At 43.9% G+C, this 19,887-nt stretch overlaps 2 protein-coding genes across 2 annotated transcripts; both read left to right on the top strand.

Moving 5' to 3' along the window:
* The first annotated feature begins 277 nt into the window (after positions 1-277).
* Positions 278-14,388, top strand: wdr35 (WD repeat domain 35). The gene is made up of 27 exons (XM_080512902.1): positions 278-629; positions 711-828; positions 1,015-1,086; positions 1,757-1,849; positions 1,945-2,073; positions 2,161-2,294; positions 3,082-3,247; positions 3,333-3,478; positions 3,737-3,862; positions 4,174-4,359; positions 4,670-4,730; positions 5,649-5,793; positions 6,194-6,263; positions 6,415-6,468; positions 6,563-6,672; positions 6,815-7,034; positions 7,150-7,230; positions 7,656-7,792; positions 8,612-8,815; positions 8,900-9,046; positions 9,651-9,783; positions 9,893-10,003; positions 10,622-10,786; positions 11,354-11,494; positions 11,789-11,945; positions 13,225-13,465; positions 13,943-14,388. Exons 1-27 carry the CDS (start codon positions 606-608, stop codon positions 14,091-14,093), a joined length of 3,522 nt encoding a protein of 1,173 aa, XP_080369028.1. The 5' UTR covers positions 278-605; the 3' UTR covers positions 14,094-14,388.
* Positions 14,389-16,165: 1,777 nt separating this feature from the next.
* Positions 16,166-18,375, top strand: LOC308142251 (delayed-rectifier potassium channel regulatory subunit KCNS3-like; the record flags this gene model as incomplete). Its single annotated transcript, XM_080512599.1, has 2 exons — positions 16,166-16,205; positions 17,018-18,375. Exon 2 carries the CDS (start codon positions 17,080-17,082, stop codon positions 18,373-18,375), a length of 1,296 nt encoding a protein of 431 aa, XP_080368725.1. The 5' UTR covers positions 16,166-16,205; positions 17,018-17,079.
* Positions 18,376-19,887: the final 1,512 nt, after the last annotated feature.

Below are 19,887 nucleotides of genomic sequence, written 5' to 3'. Positions count from 1 at the left end.
ACTTAAACACAAGAGTATCTCCCAATGTTTCTCAAATGGAAATAAAACAGGATTAAACTTGAGTTGCTTCCTAAAACGGTTTAGCAGAGCTTTTGGAAAAACAGCCAATTTCAATCAATCCAAAGAAAAGCGAGTCTATGAAAAGATTTACAAGTAGGAACATTTTTTTTTTAAACAAAAACAAAAAAACTACAACTCCCATAAGGCTCAGTCTTCACAACTTCCGGTTTACGGTTACCACGGGAGACGGAGGGAAGCTCCAGCCTCTGAGTGCTGAGATCTGCCAACTCAGTTACTACAACGTCGAATCTAAGTCGTTTTCTGATTCTTGAGGCCGCGCTTACATTTGCTCCATATAGTTCCGGCTTTTACATTTTGTGAATTTCCGAAATTCTTCGCGCTTTTAGCACGAATTAATCTTGATTAGCGTGGCATGCTAGTAGCTAGCCGAGCTAACGTAACAGTCTCCGCTAAGAACTAATTCAGCATGTTGAAACTGTTTTAGCGCTCGGGGTCAGTCACCAATAAATACATTTAAATGAATGTTTTCCATCAAGGTTTTTTGGATCGACAGATGTCTCTGAGCGTCTAACACCAGCAGCATCATGTTTATCTACCTCAGTAAGAAGGTGAGTGTTTACCACACGTCACATCACTAACCACAGTTGAGACAGAGCACAGCTTATTGTTGTCATTTTTCTGTCTTATAGATCGCTATTCCCAACAATATCAATCTAAAATGTGTCTCCTGGAACAAAGACCAAGGCTTTATAGCATGTGGGGGAGATGATGGCCTGCTGAAAGTTCTCAAGCTCGAAACTCAGACAAGTAAGATGCACACATTTCTCCCTCAGAGGGGCTCTGAAATCATATTTCACACGTTTATTTCTATAGAAATGCATCTTTTAGCTTTTGATTTTACTCTGGGTAATAAGTTACGTTATCGTGGTGTGAAATGTTGATCAATTTGTGTTGTCTTGTCTTTGCATTGTTTTTTCTTTGATTTTTCAACAGATGATGCCAAACTTAAAGGTCTAGCCGCCCCTAATAATCTGTCAATGAACCAGACTCTGGAGGGACACAGTGGTAAGTTGGATTTAGGATTTACAAACTTCTGTCAAGTATGTTCACTCCATTTTGAAGTTATCTGACAAAGGTGTTAGATGAATATTTGGAAGGAGTTCAGAAATATTCTTTCATCCATCTCGCCTGGACAGATTGAGAAACCAAGATAGTAACTCAAATGAATAACAAAAGGCAATTTGGAGTTCACCAATTAATCTTATAAAAAAGTCATTTTCTAAAAGTACCCAGACAAAATAAAAGGGAGAACATGGAAACTCCTCATAGATCCTCGAATCAATAAAGGTGAGAACTTCTACACTTTTTTGTAGGGTCAGTTAATAGAAATTACTTTTCCCCCCTAAATGTTTAGTGCTTTATTAACATTTTATGTATTTATGTTTTACTTTGACCTTTAGAATCTTCAAGTTGTTTTATTCCGGCTTTCAGAATGTCATAACTATGAATATGCAGCCGTGCGTCTTGAAATAGTTATTTAATCATGTCAGAAATTCCCTGAAACGTTCCAGCAGCTAGACCTAAATATTTAAGGGTAAAGACGTATTGAATTACTTTGGAAGAAGCAGTTTGTTTGTTTTTTTTTTTAAACAATTTTCACCCAAATCCTATCCAACAAATGACTCAAGCCAAACAAGTAAACTATGTCCTCGTACTTGTTCTTTCACACGTGCAGGTGCGGTGCAGGTGGTCGCCTGGAACGAACAGCACGAAAAGCTGACAACCAGCGACCAGAATGGACTCATCATTGTGTGGATGATTTACAAAGGTGTCGATCGCGATCCGTCGTAAACGCAACGTGTTATTTCCTCAGTGGTCTTGTCTTTTACGGGCGTCGTTGTCTTTTTTGCCCTCCACTTCCAGGTGCGTGGTACGAGGAGATGATCAACAACAGGAACAAGTCGGTGGTGAGGAGCATGAGCTGGAACGCCGACGGCCAAAAGATCTGCATCGTGTATGAAGACGGGGCGGTCATCGTTGGGTCTGTCGATGGTAAAGTGCCGTTGAGAGTGATCGTGGTAAAATTCCAACAAGGGCAGCAGCATCGCGTGCAGTGAAATAATTGAATTCATCTTTTAGGTAACAGGATTTGGGGGAAGGAGCTGAAGGGAAACCAGCTCGCGCATGTGGCCTGGTCGCCAGACGGCAAGATCCTACTCTTCGGCATGGCCAATGGGGACGTGCAAATCTACGACAATCAAGGAAACTTCATAGTGAGTGCGCGAGCTCTGTTAAAGTAGAGGTCAATCAGCAGATTTCATTCTGCTAAAATTACCTTTTTAGATTTAGATTCATTGCATCCAGCAGCAGACATATAAAAAGTTATGTTTCTTCCTCAAAGTTTTTCCAGGCCTTTCTAAAGGTCGGCCAAGTAGCTGCAGCTCAAGAATTACAGACTTCTAAATTGTTTTACTCAATCAACAATCATTTATCCACACAATACAACCAGCTTCTTTATAGAACTAATAAATAGTTATTATTTTTAACTTCATCATTATAGCACTTTTCACACATAAAAGGCAGCTCAAAGTGATTCACAATTTAAAAAGATTAAAAAACCAAATTAACACCACATCAATATTATGAGGGGAAAAAACTTTAAAAGTAGACTAAAATAAAATGAGATTATAATCCAGATAAAAATCCAGTTCAAAATAAATACAATAAAAACAGTAAAACTAAAAACAAGACAACAGTTTAAAGGGAAAACTAATCCAAATGAGAAGGTTTTAAAACGTATAGCAGAAGGTGCCTGGTGAACACGAAGTGGTGAGAAATTCCACTATTTTTGGTTCATTAAAACAGAATACAGTATCTTTGTATCATTTCGATTATTTCAAGACTTACAGGACATATACAGGAGAATATATCTGTTCGATCCCACAAAAACCTTTGACCCTCGGTCTTAGATAACGTGTCACAGCACAGACTATATTTCCTCCACACGGAAAAGAGCACGATCACTCTGCCGACACATTTCAGCCTGCGTTGTTTTTGCAGATGAAAATGACCATCAGCTGTCACACCAATGTGACCGGAGCACTCAGCATCGCCGGGATCCACTGGTATGCGGGGTCCGGCGGCTATGTCGAGCCAGACTGCCCGTGCCTTGCCATCTGCTTCGGCAACGGACGGTGTCAGATCATGCGCTATGAGAATGATGAAAGTAAGCGGTGACCGCCGATGTCTAACCCACGTTGGCGTGTTCAGATGTTTTCACCTCAATGAGACGCCGCGTCCTTCCCCTGCAGACCCAGTGTGCATCGACACCATGATGACTGTGGTCAGCATCCAGTGGAACCACTGCGGCAGCGTGCTGGCCGTGGCGGGATGTCTTCGAGCCTCGAACGTGGAGAAAGAATTCAATGTGGTGCAGTTCTACACGCCATTCGGGGAGGTGAGGGCCAAAGGTTTCAGAAAGTTAGATTTATGCGAAATGTTGCTGTGCAAAATTGATTCCTAAGACAAAAGCAACTGCAGTCAGAAAATATTCTGCCATATGATTTGTCATAATAGCAATGTTAGTGATATTAATTACGTCCTTCATCCCAAAATACCCAAAATCCCACATTAACCCCAGTTTGCCTTTAAAACCTAGTGACATTGCAAAAGTGAAATAAATAAATAAATAAAAACCCTTTTGGTGTTCACACAGCATCTGAGAACTCTGAAAGTGCCCGGGAAGCAGATGACCGGAGTCGCCTGGGAGGGAGGAGGGCTGCGAATTGGCCTGGCCGTGGATTCCCACATTTACTTTGCCAACATAAGGCCAGATTATAAGGTGAACAGCGACAACACCACTCATGAAACCCATATAGTTTTCTACTGACACACTTTTGTTCGTGGTAAAAAAAAAAAAAAAAAGTATTTATTAGGTAAATAACGCTGGAACATTACGTATGTGTGCGTTTGCGTGGTGGTTAGGATATATTCGGGGTTGTGCAAACTACTGGAAATAAGTACTTGCTTCCATGGCAACTGCTTGGAATATTGCTGAAGCTATGATGAAGTAAGTCGAGGGGTTGCTCTGTTCAAGCCCTCTTCCCTTTTGGATTGTTGATGGTCGCCTGCCTCGTCCGTGTCTCTTCACAGTGGGGCTACTGTTGCAGCACAGTGGTGTATGCCTTCACAAAGCCGGAGCGCCAAGAGCACTGCGTGGTATTCTGGGACACCAAGAACAACGAGAAGTTTGTCAAATATGTCAAGAGCCTGATGTCCATCACGACCTCTGGGGATTTCTGTATTCTGGCCAGCAAGGCGGATGACACCCAACCTCAGGTACAAACACCGACTGCTCATTCGCTCTGCCAAGTGAGATAAAGAAAAGTCTTTTTCTCGTCCCCTGAGGAGCTCTGTGCTGAACTGACTCTGCCGAGTAGCATGAGAGAAACGGCGTTACGATTGTTTCTCTGTTGTCTTGCCTGTTTCTCTAATTTGTTGCAACGAAGGAGGATGCTGAGGTAGAGTCTGGGATTCATTCAAGGGTAATGTATGACTTTAACCCTAAAAGTGGACTATTTGTCTTGCTTGAAACAAAAACTTAAACCTCAAACTGTAGAATAATGCGCCTCTGCCGTGTGTTTTGCAGTACGTCCTGATTCTGTGCAACTCCATCGGAACTCCACTGGACACAAAACACATTGACATTGGTGAGTCAAATATCACAACTTTATTACCAAATGGGGATTTTTCAGGCTCGGCTAACTCGCGTGCTCGCAGAAGTGAAACGGTCAAATTGTGGAGCAGCATCGGGTTGGTGTATTTCTTCAGTCCTGTGTGAGAGATCGCATAGACATGGAAGCTGGCATGCTGCCTCTTTGCCCCGACGGGGAGTTTGCAGCGAGCACAGCGGCCATTTTTATATCTCACAGATATTCAAGCCTTCTGCTTTTAGAGGATGGATGGATGGATGGATGGATGGATGGATGGATGGATGGATGGATGGATGGATGGATGTCCTAGCAGGATCACATACAACATCTTTCTTTTTTGCAATAGTCTTTTTTTTTGTGAAAAAAATTATGAAAGTGATCTCATATTTTTTTAGCGAATAGAATGTTTTTAGAACTGAATATAATGTAAATATGATGAACAAAAATTTGCATGTAACATCGTCTATAGTGTGAAACCTTAGCAGCAGGTTATATGCAGGAAAGCGAGAGCTTCCACTTTGTTCAATACTGTGTTGTGGTGATTGGCGACGGTGGCGAAATTCTATTCTTTTACTCCAGGATGTCGATCAGGTTGTTTCACTCTTGGGACCATATTGCGCCCTGAATTTTGACTTCAGGGGGACGTAAAACACTGTAACCCAGAGAGTTGCCTATGCCTACAAGCAACAAGCACTTAAATGTATTTATTTATATATATTTATTTATTTTATTATACATTTCACCACCCCAAAGAGGCCACAAGGTGGTGTAGTGGTTAGCACTCTTATCTGTGGGGCTATTATAGTAGCAAAAGTTTGCACCATCCATCCATCCATCCAGAGACAGAATTGTTCATTGGCGTACTTTTTTTCCCTCCTGAATGTGTACTGAAAGGTGTCATGTGTCTCGGCCCAGATCCGCTCTTTGTCACCATGACCAAGACCCACGTTATCGCTGCATCCAAAGACGCTTTCTACTTGTGGCAGTACCGAGTGGCAAAGAAACTGACTGCGCTGGAGATCAACCAAGTGAACAGAACGAAGAAGGAGGGAAGGGAAAGGTGAAGACTTTGCTTTTGAGTTCTTATAGGAAAAGAGAATGACTCTTCATTTAAGCCGGATGTCACGAAGCATTGTGGTGGAAGGTTTGGGCTCAGGATGTGTCACGCTGCTTGTGGAAAGTTCCCGGGTGAACCGATCGACGGCGTTCGGTTCTGTGAGCCGGTGGATGGAACCTCGGGTTTGTTACCTCGCTGCTACAATGTGAAGTGTTGGTATTAACGGGGCAGTGAAAAGGATTTATTCATCTGAATCAAATAGCTCTGAGCGGTTCCAGACAGGCTGACCTAATGTTCTGCCAGGGCTTTCCTCGCACCTGCACCACAAGGTCACCTCAGGGGAGCTGGCTACTGTCTGTCCGTCTGCTTCTTCCTCACGTGTTCTCGCTCACTGCTCCTTCAGGGTCTATCACATCGACAGTAGCCCATCCGGAGCCAGTGACAGCGGTCCAGACATTGCGAAAGCCTTCCCTGTGAGAATTATTTCAATCTCTTGTTTGATGAGCACTGAACATTTGGACATACAGAGCACTTCATCCATCAAATTACATGCAAGGAAAACACGATTTTACATCATTTCTTTACAAAATGAGAATTTTGTTTTTCACTTGTGTTGTATTTCAGGCAACCCGAGATCCCATCTGCAGCATTACAGCAACCGACAAGACCCTGATAGTGGTGGGTACACACCTGCATTTAAAGGAGAGTCTGGAGTCATACTGTGAAATACAGTTTGGAATAAATGTGTGTTTTTTTGTTGTTGTTTTTTTAGGGCCGTGAGTCGGGCACCATCCACAGATACAGCCTTCCCAATGTTGTTCTCATCCAGAAATACTCTTTGAACAGCAGAGCCTATTATCTCTCTTTGAACTGTAACTCCAGGTAAACAACAACTGAGCTATTCGTTGTTACGGAGTGAAATAATACGTATTTAAATGCTTTTTTTCTTTTTCTTTCAAATTTGATGGTGTGGTTTGAGTTCATCAGTCACTGTCCCATGACAAGCGATCTCTGCTGTCCCCAGTCGCCTGGCCTTGATCAACAGCGCCGGCGTCCTGTCTCTGCTGGACTTGGACGTCGGCGTCTCCGCGGACGACGGCGCGGGGAACCAGGCTTCTGCGGGAGATCCGTCCAAGTTCGAGCGCAAAGATGTTTGGGACATGAAGTGGGCGAACGACAACCCTGATCTGTTTGCCATGATGGAAAAGACAAGGATGTATGTCTTCAGGAACCTGGACCCGGAGGTGAGCGCGGAATAGTCGCTGCTTTACAGCCAAAACTTGAACTGCCTCTTCATCGTATTGATAAATAACAAAATTACTCACTACTAGAACCTTCTCTTAATTTCACTTCAAACAGGAGCCCATCCAAACATCTGGTTACATCTGCAACTTTGAGGATCTGGAAATCAAGTCTGTCTTGCTGGATGAAATCATGAAGGTAAACCGTCAAGCTTTTTGTTTATTTCTGGATCACATTTTGATCACATTCTTTCCGTTTCATAATTTGTTACAAAATTTTCCTATAGTGTCGAGGATTTCTGTTGTCTTTTTGTCTAAGAGCTGATTAGAAAATTTAAGTATATCATAGTCATTATTATTATTATTGTTTTTGCTATAGTGTTATTCTTGTGCCATTTTACTTCAATGGAGTTTTCAGGTTGCTATACGTAGGGATTTTTTGGGGGACAATTGTTTATTTTCTACGTTTGACAATAAATCTCACTTTTTTTTTAATCGTCTTTAAGTTTCACAACAACTTTATTTGCAAAAAACGTGTTTTTTTTTTCTCCTCTTGTGGTTTGAATTGAGGCATCGTTTTTCCTCCTTGAATAAATCACTGCAAGCGAGATGTTTTCCTTTCAGGATCCCGAGAGGCCGAACAAAGACAACCTCATGAATTTTGAAATCCGCTCCCTGAGAGACAGTCGCACGCTGATCGAAAAAGTGGGGATTGAAGACGCGTCTCAGTTCATCGAAGACAACCCTCATCCGAGACTCTGGTAAACCTCCGTCTCCTCCTGCAAAGCCTCTTCAGATCTGTTTCGTCCACTGTGGGTTTGTGTTTTACTGTATTTATGAAGTCTGCAACAGTTACTAACGGGAAGCTTTTACTTTCTGTCTGAGCGTGTACAGACATACGTTGTGTTGATGAAGGGAGGATACTGAAGGAGGCCTTGAGATTTATGTCTTAAAACCGCAATGCGATCACTGTTGCGTTTGTGTGTTCTCTGGCTGATGTGTCACTTTTTGCAGGGTCTTCCAAAAACTGGCAACAGCAACAAAATAGTCCTTCTGACTCGAGTAGTCAGTTACAGTAAGCGTGACATGAAGACAGTCTTTACACCACCTTCAGAAAGTTATTAAGATATCAAACAGCCTCTGAAGTTTATTCACATGTACGTTGCTTTTTGTAGCCATTTATCTCCATTCTTGTCAAAATCCAAATGACATCGTAGCGGCAAAGGAAGTTCAATTATAAAGCACCATTTAGGCAAAACAAGGTGCTGTAAAATTCAAAATACAAAACAGAACATCAAAAAGCTATTTGAGATCTTTGCAAGGATAAAAGAAAGACAAGTGCCTGGTAATATGAAACGGAAGTAGAATTTTAAAAGGAAACAACAGGACATAAATGTAAAAAAGCAGTCCAGTAAACATAAAAGTGCTTCAGGTATGATTCCACCAATCGCTGATGAGTTTGACGCCCCTTTTTAAAATGGCTGTTCTATAATTGAAGAGCATGGAAACTACAGGCTGCTTCCTCTCGCTTCGTTTTGATACAGAAATCAAAGATATATTTAATAGTTTATTTTCTCCAGGCGTCTGCTGGCTGAGGCGGCCCTTGAGAAGCTGGATCTGAAGACAGCCGAGCAGGCCTTCGTCCGCTGCAATGACTACCAGGGCATCGAGTTTGTGAAGCGCCTCGGCCACCTGCAGAGCGAGCCCATGAAACAGGCGGAGGTGGCGGCTTACTTCGGCAGGTTCGAGGAAGCCGATCGCATGTACTTGGACATGGATCGCAGGTATGGCGAGTCAGCGTGACATGCTGTGGTCTCAAAGTGCTTATTTCAGACATGATGGATGGTCCACGCCTGCTCTCCCTGCAGGGATCTCGCCATCAGCCTCAGGATCAAGTTGGGTGACTGGTTCAAGGTGCTCCACCTGCTGAAAACGGGCTCCGGGGACTCTGACGACGCTCTGCTTGAACAAGCTTACAATGCAATCGGAGACTACTTTGCTGACAGACAGAAATGGTATGAAATCTGCGCTTCCACGCCTCACACTGGATCTGATACAAAATGTACAGCATCATGCAATGAGATAAAGCAGAACTATTCCTCCGCCATGCACTGGAGTCTGTACAAAGTTTGTTTCCTGTTTGTTTTTGGTCTTTAATAGACACATTGACCATTATTGTGGCAAAACACCTCTGACTTTGAATCACATGCCAGAGATTATCATCCCACTCGCTGCCAAAACTAGATTTGGCTATAATGTTCATGACTTGTTCTTAATGCAAGTCTGAACATAACTTCGAGGCTATATACGTCGCATAGTTTTGTCTTAAAAATATGGTGAAGCTACTTCCCTAAATTTCTGTAAATGGAAAATGTATTTTCAACTACATTAGTTTTACTGTGACACATTAACTGAGCTGTTCGAGAAATAGGTTCCGTGATCTGTGCTGAACATTGATCAAACTAATGACGACGAGAAGAACGCCATTGAGAAACCAACAACACGCCGCCAGCGGCAAACACCCATTCTATGAAAGGAAGATAACTTGTCTACTATAAGGCTGCTGATGGATCACAGGAACGGTGGGTACAAAAGCTGACGTTACGCTTCTGTTTCCAGGGTGAACGCAGTGCAGTACTACCTGCAGGGTCGTAACCAGGAGAGATTAGCAGAAAGCTACTACATGTTGGAGGACTACGACGGCCTGGAGAGGCTGACCTCGACTCTGCCGGAGAATCACAAACTTTTACCGGTGAGCGACACATTCGGTCTGTGCGTGAAGAGTTGAGAACGTCGGTGTTGCAAACCCCCCCACCCCCCACCCGCGGCGTCCCCCTCTGAACCCGTGTTGCGTCTCGCAGGAGATCGGACAGATGTTTGCAACAGTCGGCATGTGCGAGCAGGCCGTCAAAGCCTATCTGAAGTGCAACCAACCCAAAGCCGCCGTGGACACGTGCGTTCATCTGAACCAGGTGAGAGGCAGACGAGAAAAGCCCGCGGCACCGAGGTAACCCGGGCGACGCCGCGATACACCACCCTCACTGATAGCTTGAGACGCCACTGCCGCCCTCTTCCTGAGGGAAATTTCACTCTGCAGTGTGAACGCTGCTGCTGCTCCAACATGAATGTTGACATTTGGCTCTAGAAAAAAAGCAATTCAACTTTTTTTTTTTTTTTTTTTTTGGGGGGGGTATAATCACTTGTATTCCATAATTATATAAGTTAAAGAAAAATTGCACATCCGCCAAATGCACTGATAGAATGAGAGAGTGAGTTTATTGCTTTTTGCAGATGAGATCCTGCTGTTTTGTTGTTGTTGTTTTTTAACCTAAAGTTTCTACTTTGAACTTATTCCTTTTAACCTGGATCATAAATGCTTAATGAATGTTCCAATAATTGTTTTACATTATTCCGTTTTTATATGTTTATTGAGATCTGAACCGTTTTAAAAAGTATTTTTTTTCATGGTCATTTCAATTGCATTGACCAGATATCATATAAATGAAGCAACAACAATAAATGAAAAAGGCTATCATATTAAAATTATATTAACACCTTCTTTGTATTGATACTGATGTTCTCCTCTGCAGTGGAACAAAGCAGTGGAACTTGCCAGGACCCTCAACATGAAGGAGATCAAATCGCTTCTTTCCAAATATGCGTCGCATCTTCTGGAGAAGAATAAGATTTTGGAGGCGGTAGAACTCTACCGGAAAGCTCACCATTTCCTGGACGCAGCTAAACTCATGTTTAAGGTAGGTTGTGTTTACTTTCATCTTGAGAGAGAGAAAAAAACCTTGTTGAGGTGTGGGGTGGGGGTCTGCATGGGTACTCATCTTCATATTTGGAGATGCTCAGACTCAGACTGTTCTCCATACAGGATTTTCCCATCTCGAAACACACAAAATGTTCATTTTCTGCCTAATATCTTCCGCCAACTAGATGACAAATTTCACTTCACCTGTGAACAGTGATCATAATGTGAGCCTTTGTTGTTAACCCGACGCTGCTCCGGTCTAACTGGTCCTGCATGGCCTGAAAAAAGCCGAAACCTTATTGAACAGGACAGTTTGTAGCACAAGAGAGGAGCCTGATCGCTGAGAGCTCTGCCTCCGGTTCTACTTCTGTAGACTCCAGTAATCTGGGTCTGAACTGTGAGATTCCTTCTTTTTTATCCCCTTTTATTCAATTGAGTGACTCTGTAACAGTTTTTCTAAACACAGGTTTTATGCAGTTATTATGGGTTCCAGAGTGTAGCTTAAGGAGGGAACACGACTGTTTCATTAGTCGGCGGAGCGTGAACTTTTAACTACTGAGTGCAGATCGCAGATGAGGAGGCGAGGAAAAGAACCCGACCTCTGAGGGTGAAGAAGCTCTATGTGCTGGCAGCGCATCTGGTGGAAAATTACCACGAGCAGGTGAAGATGTCACAGCAGAGCAAAGCCAAGGAAAAGAAGTCTGAGGTAATATACATCACACTCACATTATACTTGTGTAGGCTGTGCTCTAAATACAAATATAGCACTAAAGGAATAAGGAAATATGTATATGGGAAGGTATTCATTTTTCAAAAAGCTTTAATTTTTGTATTTTGTATTGTGCTGGATTGGTTAATAACATGCATTTGCAGGATGAGCAACAAGGCTTAGTGATCGGGCTGCATCGATGTAATTTGGTTTTGAAAGTAAGATTCTTGCACTTTATATGAAATAAGCGACTGGGCGTCGTTGTCTTTTTGCGTCTTTTGGCCAAAACAGGCCACATTTGCTCTCGCTGGGCTGCTGGAGGAAGACGCATCCCCCGCAGACAGTCGTATTGTGGACAACGCCTGGCGTGGAGCGGAAGCCTACCACTTCTTCCTGCTGGCCCAGAGGCAGCTGTTCGGAGGCTACACGGAGAACGCCATGCGCACAGGTACACCTCAGCACAGCCTCAGCTTGAACTCACCGGTCAGATGACTGATGAGGAAGTTCCATAACCGTAGTAATTCATGTAGTTTTTCTATGAGGAAAAAAAGGGAAGGACTCTTTGATTGGTCCTTTTGAGAGATAAGCTGCTGTACAAGTGAATCTTTTGGATATCAAGTGAGACAGAACAGTGTTCAGATTGTGTGTTTGTTCAGACATGATATCCTCTAAATTCTCTAACTGAGATATTATATATATATATATATATATATATATATATATATATATATATATATATATATATACACGTGTGTGTGTGTGTGTGTGTGTGTGTGTGTGTGTGTGTGTGTGTGTGTGTGTGTGTGTGTGTGTGTGTGTGTTGTATGTATATATACACGTACAATACAATACAATAACAATCAAGATAAATTGGTTACCTTGCAAAATGTACGAGAGAGAGAGAATAAAATGTCTGCATGTAGGATAAATAGAAACCTAAAAATACCTGGAGTAACATAGGAAATATTATCTCACACCAGTTCTTTTGACACGTACCTCACACAGCTGTGTTTTAAATAGTTTGTCTATGTCTCTTTGAGACACAAACTGCTCTTAAAGGAGGAATTGTGTGAACAAAACCGAGGAAAGATGTCTTTGCAGGACTTTACTGCCATCTAGTGTGTGAGCAGGCTACAGCACGGAAACAAGCTGCATTCAAGGTCTGCTCACTTTTCTTCTTCTAACTCTGGAGTTCATATTAGTATGTTTGTAATGGAGAAGGCCACTGACGGTTCAGCATATGTGTCACAAGGTTAGTGTTGAGTGTGAAGACTCAATGACCATTCTCTGAATGTTTTCCACCGTATAACACAACATATCATATGTTTGAAAAAAAAAAAAAAAAAGCAGCCAAAGACACGGATTAGGACTCCTCATTCTTTTTGTATTGTACTGAAGTTGTCCATCCTACGACGTTCCATTGTGACACACCTAATATCTCTGAGCCAGGACCCTGCTCGTAACGCTCTCATGCGATTGCTGCATTAGTATCAGTGGATCTCCCTGCTGAATACGACACCCACCGCCTCAGCTTCAGTCTGCACTGGCAGTGGCTGACATCTGAGAAGCCGCTCTTCCCTTTGTCCTATATTGTGAAACGGCCACTGTTTGTTTGTCAATGATTTTCACTTCTTTTATTAATCCTTACATGTTTTAACTTGGTCCTTTTGAACTGCAGAGAGTTGGTCCTGACATGTGTCTGCACTGTTTATCTCCGATATTTGAAGCGCTCCACCTGCGGGAGTACGAGGACGTGATCCCGGCCGTGGAGATCTACTCCCTGCTCGCCCTCTGCGCCACCGCCAGCCGCGCCTTCGGCACGTGCTCCCAGGCCTTCATCAAGCTGGAGTCCCTGGAGAGTCTGGACCCGGAGCAGCGGCAGCTCTACGAGACCCTGGCCCTGGAGATCTTCACCAAGCACACCCCGAGGGACAGTCGCATGTTCGAGCTGGAGAGCTCGGTGGAGGGGTGAGGAAACCGCCGAGTCCACGTCGAATTCACACCTCAAATACTGAAAGGAGATGTGTTCCTTTTTTTTTTTTTTTTTTCAAAACCACATGAAGAGGGCAGCACGCTTCCCCAGAAATACCTTGAAGCACACATGACATCCAGTCGCCGGGTTCAAAACTAGATTGTGATCAATGTTATATTTTGTTTTGATGTAAATCGATGAGGAGAGATTTAGATTTAGTCAACACATTTTTATGCATTGTTACATTTATTTGAGTTTCTGTGGCAAGTCTTCAGTTGGAGTCAAATTTCTGCCTTTCTAACAGAAATGTCTGGTTGAATTTCAGTGGCCGTTATCTTGCCAGGGACTTTCACTGTACATTTGACCAGTTGGATGCAAAATTAGATTTCCATTTAACTTTAAAATTAGGATTTTATTTGAAACTATTTGTAAAAATCGATTTAACTTTTCTTTTTCTTTTTTTCTCCTTGTAGGACCGAGGGAAAACTACCAACGTGCGTCGTGACGGGCCTGCCGATCCAGGACTACAAGCTCTGGATGTGCGGCACCTGCAAACACTGCGCCTCGGAGCAGGAGATCAGCAAATACAACTGCTGCCCCCTGTGCCACGCTCCTGTGGGCTGAGCGATGCGGTTCCACCAGACAATTTCTGCTCTTCAAGAGCATCTCGACATGTGATCCTGGAAAGTCTCGTCGCTGTCTGGACCCCGTCTCTGGATTGTTTGAGTCCATCGTCTGTCGGCGGTCCAGTTCCCACTCCCACAATTCCGTCTACCACCCCCTCCTAATCCGAACAGGGACTTTTTGAATTGCTGGTTTCCTCACCCATCTCTCCTCTCCCTCACCCAACATAATCCTGCTGGGTGATGTCATCTGAACAAAGACTCTCCCTCCTCATTTGTACACAACGTCGTTCTGTGATGCCATAATGTCTTTTTTCACTAATAAACTCCACAAAATCGCCTTGGAACAAACATTCATGACACTTTAACGACATCATCACACTTGTTCTCTTCCTTCCAGCTCCCAACTCTCTCAGAAATCACAGAAGTCACCCAAGAATTCAAACCATCCAACTGTTAACTAGACCCCCCCCCTCCTCCCCAAACATCTGCTCAAATTCTGCCTCCCCTCTCTGGTCCCCCTCATTTCTGCCATCATCCCTCATCACTGGAATTAACGAGGGGGGCAGATGCGGATGATATCCAGCTCACTTGCAGATCTTTTGTGCGTCCGTTTTATATGACTTAGAAAACAACCATTACACAACTGACCGCGTGATTCTCAGCCCATTTTACACCAATGGGTCCATTTGGAGGCGGCGATCGATACCCTGCACCATCAGCAGTGTTTACTGCCGGCATCACTTTACTTGAGGATATTGACTAACAAGCAAATCGACCATTTGTTGGAGCTGCGAAGCCCCTCGGGGCAGATGAAATCCCTCACGCCAACCTCTCATGAGGTCAGTGTGGTACTTAATGAGGATGTGGATAAAAAGGAGTCACTGATTCAAACTGTGGGTTTATTTCTTTGAAAAGGACACGCTTCACCCGGGAGAGAGCCTGCAGCTTATTCCAACTCTGATTGCTTCAGGAAAAACCTGCTGAACAGCATTTATTATGTCCAAGTATTCACGTAAAAAACTACAACAGCTACGAGTACTTTTTTTTTTTTACAGAGCACTTTTCTTAATGCGAAGCAATGAAAAAAAAAAGTTGATCTACTGTACAAATTATAATAAGAATTGGTTGAATCCTATAAAAGGGAATACAAAACAAATTCTCTGCATCTCCTTGTTAAATGACACGTAAACCTGCTACTAATAATGTATTGAATAATGAAAGAAACTGCCTCCAATACCAAATAAGACAGCTTAAAATTTCACCCATGAGTTGTCTGAAACAAAACTCGTGTGCCTTCCTGCTTTCATCACTGGAGTCTCATTAAGATACCACCAATAGCGCTGCCATATCATGGCACATTTGCATTGAAAAATGTGTACATTCATATTAGAAACATTAGTATTTGTGACAATAGAAAGGGAAAACTCTTTTAAAAACAACAACAAAAAAACAGGCAATTCAGCTCAGAGGAGGGTAAAAGATCAAGTGGAACTAACAAGTTTACATCAACATACATCAGACTTTATTGGGGTGGGAATGTCAAATCAAGTGAGAGATCCTGCAGGAAGGGACAGAGAAAAGAGAGCGTAAAGTAGAGGTGTAAGCAAAATTAACTAGAATTATGAGAGTTGAAAAGTTCCACTTCTCTTGGATTATAAAAGACACTTTCCCATTATGCATAAGAGAAAACAAAAAAACATTATGCATAAGAGAAAGTGAATAGCAGCTGAATATATAAAAGCAGGTGTAGGTATATACCAGATATACCTACACCTACTTTTATATATTCAGCTGCTGCGGCTCATTTTTCTAAAGAAAACCAATTAAAACCCACAATCAGCCCCAGAAAGAGTGATGTGTGCACTCAACCGGAGGAAATGATAAAATATTTACGCTGATAAACACTGCACAGTTTGCATGAACCTGCGCACCTGACGGACGCACGGACGGACGGTGAGTCCCGGCCGGCCAAGTGCCGTGCGCGCGCCTCTCCAGGACCTCCGCGGGACCGCGCGGTGCAAGGCTGTGTGTGTGCGCGCCCTGGAACGGCTGAGCAGCAAAAGTCAAAGCAGTAGGGGGATCGGACGCAGCATCAAGAGCGCGAGGCCAGGTAAGTCGCTGCACGCATCTGGGTCAACAACACGTGCAAACGGGGCGCATTTTACTTTACTGGGTCGTTATTTCGTTTGCAAAATATTTGGGACAGGTGCTTCTTTCTGTCATGTTTTATTTAGAATATTACTTTATTTATAGTCTATAAGTCGTGCTATTTGTCGTTTGGCATTGTTTTGTTTTAATGTGCAGCAGTTTGAGTTTATGCAGAATTGTTTAAAATCTGACCTTGGCTCGACTCTGACTACAGTTTGAAACGCTCTATTACAGTGCGTAACATAAACCAAAGGAAGTCAGTGCTGTTTGATTTTTAACGTAAGAGGCATCAGATTTTAATCGTTTAACTCCACAGTGTCTTAAAAATGCGTGCAGCAGTGCAAAATCAGGTAAATTGACATTTTGTGTGGCAGGTGCAGAAGTGAAATGAGTCACCAAACTCATATTTATTTCTGATTTAGTTTAAGTAGATATTTGACGTAATACTCTTGAATTATTTTGAAAGAAATTTGGGACGATTTACTTCATTATGCATGTGCCTCATGTTGACCAAGTTAATAGTATTGCTAATTATGTATAAATATATTAAGTGTGTACTGTTCACAAACAATTTGCTGCACAAATGTAAGCAAATGTGTAAGTCACACCTGGTGCAGACACTGCATCTCCACAACCTAGTTTAAAGTGATCACCCGGAAGCGATGTTGACACTTCCACCTTTTCATTAGCCTGCAAGGTGTCACAGAAACCCACATGCAACCCGATACTTCATAGCAGTGAGGGGTGCTAATGTCACTGTGTTTGTGTACACAGGCAGCACCGCCTCTGTGATTTTCACCGGGCGCAAGAGCGCAGCCTGCGGCGACGGCCTCAACATGGTGTACGGTCAGGCACTGCATCCACCCCGCGACTGCTTCATTAACGTTAACGTCGGAGGTTTCAAGCAACGGCTGGGCCACGCCGTTCTGCAACGATTCCCGCAGACCCGCCTCGGCCGCCTCCTCTGCTGCAGCTCCAGGGAAGCCGTCCTGGAGCTCTGCGACGACTTCAGCCCGTCCGAGATGGAGTACTACTTCGACCGCAACCCGCGCTTCTTCCGCTACGTCCTCAACTTCTACCTCACGGGGAAAATCCACCTGGTCGAAGGGTTGTGCGTGGTTTCGTTCTGCCAGGAGATCGAGTACTGGGGCATCAGGAACGGTCACCTGGACTGCTGCTGCAGCGGCAAGTTCCACGAACTGATGCAACTGGCTGAGGACAAGTGCTGGGATCAGAGGAGCGACGAAGTGCAGCTTCACAGCTCGGGCTCGTCTGTCGAAGAGCTGTCGTCTTCGGAGGACGGCGAGGAAATGTTCGAAGGCTCCTGGTGCGGCGACGTCCGCAGGGGCGTTTGGCTTCGCCTGGAGAACCCCGGCTTCTCCACCTCCGCCAAGGCGCTGGCCGTCGCCTCCATGAGCGTGGTCATCGCCTCCATCGTGGCCATGTGCGTGCACAGCATGCCAGATTTCCACGGAGTGGATCCTGATGAAAAAGAGATTGAAAATCCAGCGCTGGCTTTCTTCGAGTACTTGTGCATCCTGTTCTTCTCCGTGGAATTTGTTGTACGTTTGCTCGTGGCACCGTCTGCCCGACGGTTCATGTGCAGCCCTCTCAATGTCATCGACTTGCTGTCGATCGTACCCTTCTTTGTCACGATGACCTGCGACGCGCTGATGGAGGACGACAGCACGGAGCTGGAGAACGTGGGCAAAGTGGTGCAGATCCTGAGGCTGATGCGAGTGTTTCGGATCTTTAAATTGGCCCGTCACTCGGCGGGCCTCCGCTCCCTCGGCGCCACGCTGCAACACAGCACCCGCGAAGTGGGGCTCCTCGTGCTTTTCCTGTCCGTGGGCATCTCCGTGTTTTCCGCCCTCATTTACTGTGCGGAGAAGGAATCCCAAGAGTCGGAGCTGCAGACTATCCCCATTGGCTGGTGGTGGGCCACCATCAGCATGACCACAGTGGGCTACGGGGACACGTTTCCCGTGACGTTGGCGGGGAAGCTGATAGGAACTCTGTGCATCATCTGCGGGCTGCTGATTGTTGCGCTGCCCATCACGAACATCTTTAATAAGTTCTCCAAGTTTTACCAGAAGCGGAGACACTTAGAACTCAAGCAAAGCTTGAAGTGAGCCACCAAGTACGGCTGATTGAAATGAAAACCAGGACACATCGAGACTCACAACCCCGCACGTTCAGAAAAATTGTACAAGCTGCCAAATAAACCGCAAACGTGACTCAAAAGGGGCCCGTTGTGAAATATTTATCACATTTACACGATTGCTGTCGTCGATGTTGACGATACCTCACGTTTTGAAGAAATGTGAAGCTTCAAGACTCTTATAAAGTTTCATGATGGACCAGTTTAACACCCTCAACTATATAAATATCACTGAACGCCTCCTCATAAAATAGGTCGTTAGATCTGCCCCCTGGCATATTTGCACATTAGACACAAGCAAAATTAGATATTTAAAGTGCAAGTAAGATTTTTTTTTTTACTTCTGTGTGAAGATGATGCCATTTTACATATTAGTGTCCTTATTTCTGGTCTGTTCTAATTTGGTAATAACATATGACATGATTGACAGCGATCCGTAAATTACTTGGTTATGCAGGTGTTTTGGGCTCAATTTTGGCCGTGCAGCTTCACCACTCATGGCTCATTAGCTTGGCAGAGAGAGAAAATCAACTGCAGTTTTTTCATGCCTGTAGAAGTAACTTTATTAAGCCAAACTAAATAGCAGTAATTGTACAGTTATGGAGGTTTGCATACTTTAACCTCCATATGAGCTACAGTTTCCAAGATGAAAATCTTTAGTAATACCTTTTTAACCTTGTTGCATGTCTTTCTATATGAGTGCTTTGTCCAAAAGAGGTTAGGAGAATCAAATGGATATGAATGGAAGACAGCAGCCTTTAGTTGTAAACGCTGAACGTGTGCATGGTCTGCAGAAATGTGCAACTGGGCTCAACATTTAAAAGGATACTGCAATCAAGTCATTAAACTTCAACCAAACTGGTGCTACCGGAACAAACGGACCAGGAATTCTACTAATTTCGTAGCCACTCAACCACCTTATAGATGACGCAGCGATACGTTTTTAATAGTGCTTCCAACGTTGTACTCCTTCCCCATGCTGCAGCCGGAGTCATTTCCTGCTATTAATAGTCATGTCTCAGTTGTATCTAGTTTCAAAGTCCGTTTCGATGTTTAATCCGGTGCGAGTCGTCATCATGCTGCGTGCATCAATGTAATGACTCCTGCATCAATGTGACTGGGTAAAGAATCAATAAAAAACCGCAGCAGGTGCTGAGTGCACAATTCAATCCTGCGGCGAGTATCGAAAGTCTTTAAACAGGAGAATTATCCAACAGTCTTTATTTGTGGTTTTAATCTTGAGCAGAGTTTTTGTGTTACATTCATGCACTGATCCGTGCTGTTGTTTTAATCCCCCCCCCCCCCCCCCATTGCCGCAGTCCCCTTCATTGACAGTTTGTACGAGCTGTGCCCCCCCCCCCCCCCACAGATAAGAATGTGCCGATCAATGAAAACCAAATGTCCGAGCTGCCCTCCAAAGGATGCCAACAGATACGTCGTCTCTACTGTTGGGCTGGTGGTGGGCCATAGTACGATTATTTCC

The sequence above is a fragment of the Blennius ocellaris genome (assembly GCF_963422515.1).
Source record: "Blennius ocellaris genome assembly, chromosome: 17".
NCBI classification, from domain to species: Eukaryota; Metazoa; Chordata; class Actinopteri; order Blenniiformes; family Blenniidae; genus Blennius; species Blennius ocellaris.
This window is presented reverse-complemented; position numbering and strand designations above follow the sequence as displayed.

Coding starts and splice junctions, on each gene's coding strand:
- wdr35 (XM_080512902.1), top strand. CDS start 606: ATGTTTATCTACCTCAGTAAGAAG. Junction 2,295..3,081: donor ACAATCAAGGAAACTTCATA/GTGAGTGCGCGA, acceptor TTGTTTTTGCAG/ATGAAAATGACCATCAGCTG. Junction 9,784..9,892: donor AGAATCACAAACTTTTACCG/GTGAGCGACACA, acceptor TGCGTCTCGCAG/GAGATCGGACAGATGTTTGC.